Genomic DNA, 1,678 nt, shown 5'->3' with positions numbered 1-1,678 from the left:
TTAATTTTACCACTGTTTTTGACTGACGAAAAGTGCGTGACTCCGTGTTCAGGGCATATTAACGATTAGCGACATCAGGAAAAAACAACAGTTGAATACTATCTTTTGTTTCTTAGTTGTTGCATGAGTCGAGGTCAGATAGTTTTCTAGGACTTAGTTCTGACGTTTGGAACTGGCTGTTGTTGCTGTGGTTACGGCAGTGCTGCTGCTGCATTGTGAGGAAACCTCGTAATGGTACGATTTCATGTTACGTTTTTACTGCTGCTGCTGTTGTTAATGCTGCTGTTGCTGTTGCTGCTACTGTTGTTAATGCTACTGTTGTTAATGCTGCTGTTGCTGTTGCTGCTACTGTTGTTAATGCTGCTCTTGCTGTTGCTGCTACTGTTGTTAATGCTGCTGTTGCTGTTGCTGCTACTGTTGTTAATGCTGCTGCTACTGCTGCTGTTGCTGCTTTTACTGCTGGTGCTCTGCTACTGTTGTTAATGCTGCTGCTACTGCTGCTGTTGCTGCTTTTACTGCTGGTGCTCTGCTACTGTTGTTAATGCTGCTGCTGCTGCTGCTGATGATGATAATGATTTTGATGGTAGTGGGTGGTGGTTGTTATGATGATGATGATGATGATGATGATGATGATGATGATGATGATGATGATGATACACGACAACCACAACAACAACGACGACGCTTAACAATAACACAAGTACCCGGCAAGCCTCCATTCTGTCTCCCCTGTGGGAAGGCTGGGGCGCCCACCGCTGTGCTAAAGCTTCCAGCCTCCGTGGACAGCGCGCCGGACACACCAACGGACGCACTGGCGGACACACTATTGGAGAACTCGCGAGACCTCAGGCTGCCCACATCCTCGTCGATGGTGTCAGGGATGCGCACGGCGAAAGAACCATAGAGTTTCTGGTTCAAATTCTCTGTAAAGCTGGTTTCCCCCTTCGGCAACAGCTTTTCTTTGTCCTGCGCAAACATCACGTAGCGTGCAAGCAGAGTTTTACGGCAAAATATAGGAATCTAGAGGGCGCGGAAGGGATTTCTTAAGGAAAAATAAGTTTTAGGGGCAATTTTATATTGGAAAAATCATAGCACTGGTAGAAAAGTTCGATAAAACGAAGCTGATTTTAATTCTTGACTTTTTGTTGTAGCAAGTTAAGAATTCATGACACATGTATTAAAAAGAAAAAAGACTTCAGATCTTCCTAAAAACTGACACAGAAAAGTGTGAATAGACAGGTATATTGGTACACAGGTATATTGGTACACAGGTATATTGGTACACAGGTATATTGGTACACATGTAAAACATCCAATGAACAAGGGGCTTGAACAAAAACATAACGTAAGGACAAGACCCAGTCACATAGTGCCATTCAGTTTGACCGTTTTGAAAAGCTTTCAAAGACTAGTTCAGTTAAAAATATCCGTAACATAGCAACAACACAACAACAACACAACCAGAGCAAAGTCAACAACACATTAGCAAAGAAAACAAAACAAAAGCAAAAACAAATCACTCGAGAATGAAGAAATGGGAAGTAGCAACCGTCAAGTCATAAAAGATCAAGGGGAAGACCTCGTGGAACCTGGAGAAGAGTCACGGACATGGATGTACAGAAAAGTGGGAAGACGTGGAGTGACATCAAGGGACTAGCCCAGGATAGGGAAAGGTGGA

At 43.6% G+C, this 1,678-nt stretch overlaps 1 protein-coding gene across 1 annotated transcript in view; it reads right to left on the bottom strand.

Annotated features, from left to right (window-relative positions):
• The window catches only part of LOC101858645 (ATP-binding cassette sub-family G member 5), a gene marked incomplete in the record, with an annotated part of 26,717 nt that overhangs the window by 24,127 nt on the left and 912 nt on the right, over nt 1-1,678 (bottom strand). Inside the window, 1 exon segment of the mRNA XM_013084758.2 lies at nt 705-966. Coding sequence (XP_012940212.1) covers nt 705-966 — 262 coding nt within the window.

The sequence above is a fragment of the Aplysia californica genome, unplaced genomic scaffold (assembly GCF_000002075.1).
Source record: "Aplysia californica isolate F4 #8 unplaced genomic scaffold, AplCal3.0 scaffold00315, whole genome shotgun sequence".
Classification (NCBI taxonomy): domain Eukaryota; kingdom Metazoa; phylum Mollusca; class Gastropoda; order Aplysiida; family Aplysiidae; genus Aplysia; species Aplysia californica.
Note: the sequence above shows the minus strand (reverse complement) of the source record. Positions and strands in the feature narration are given on the sequence as shown.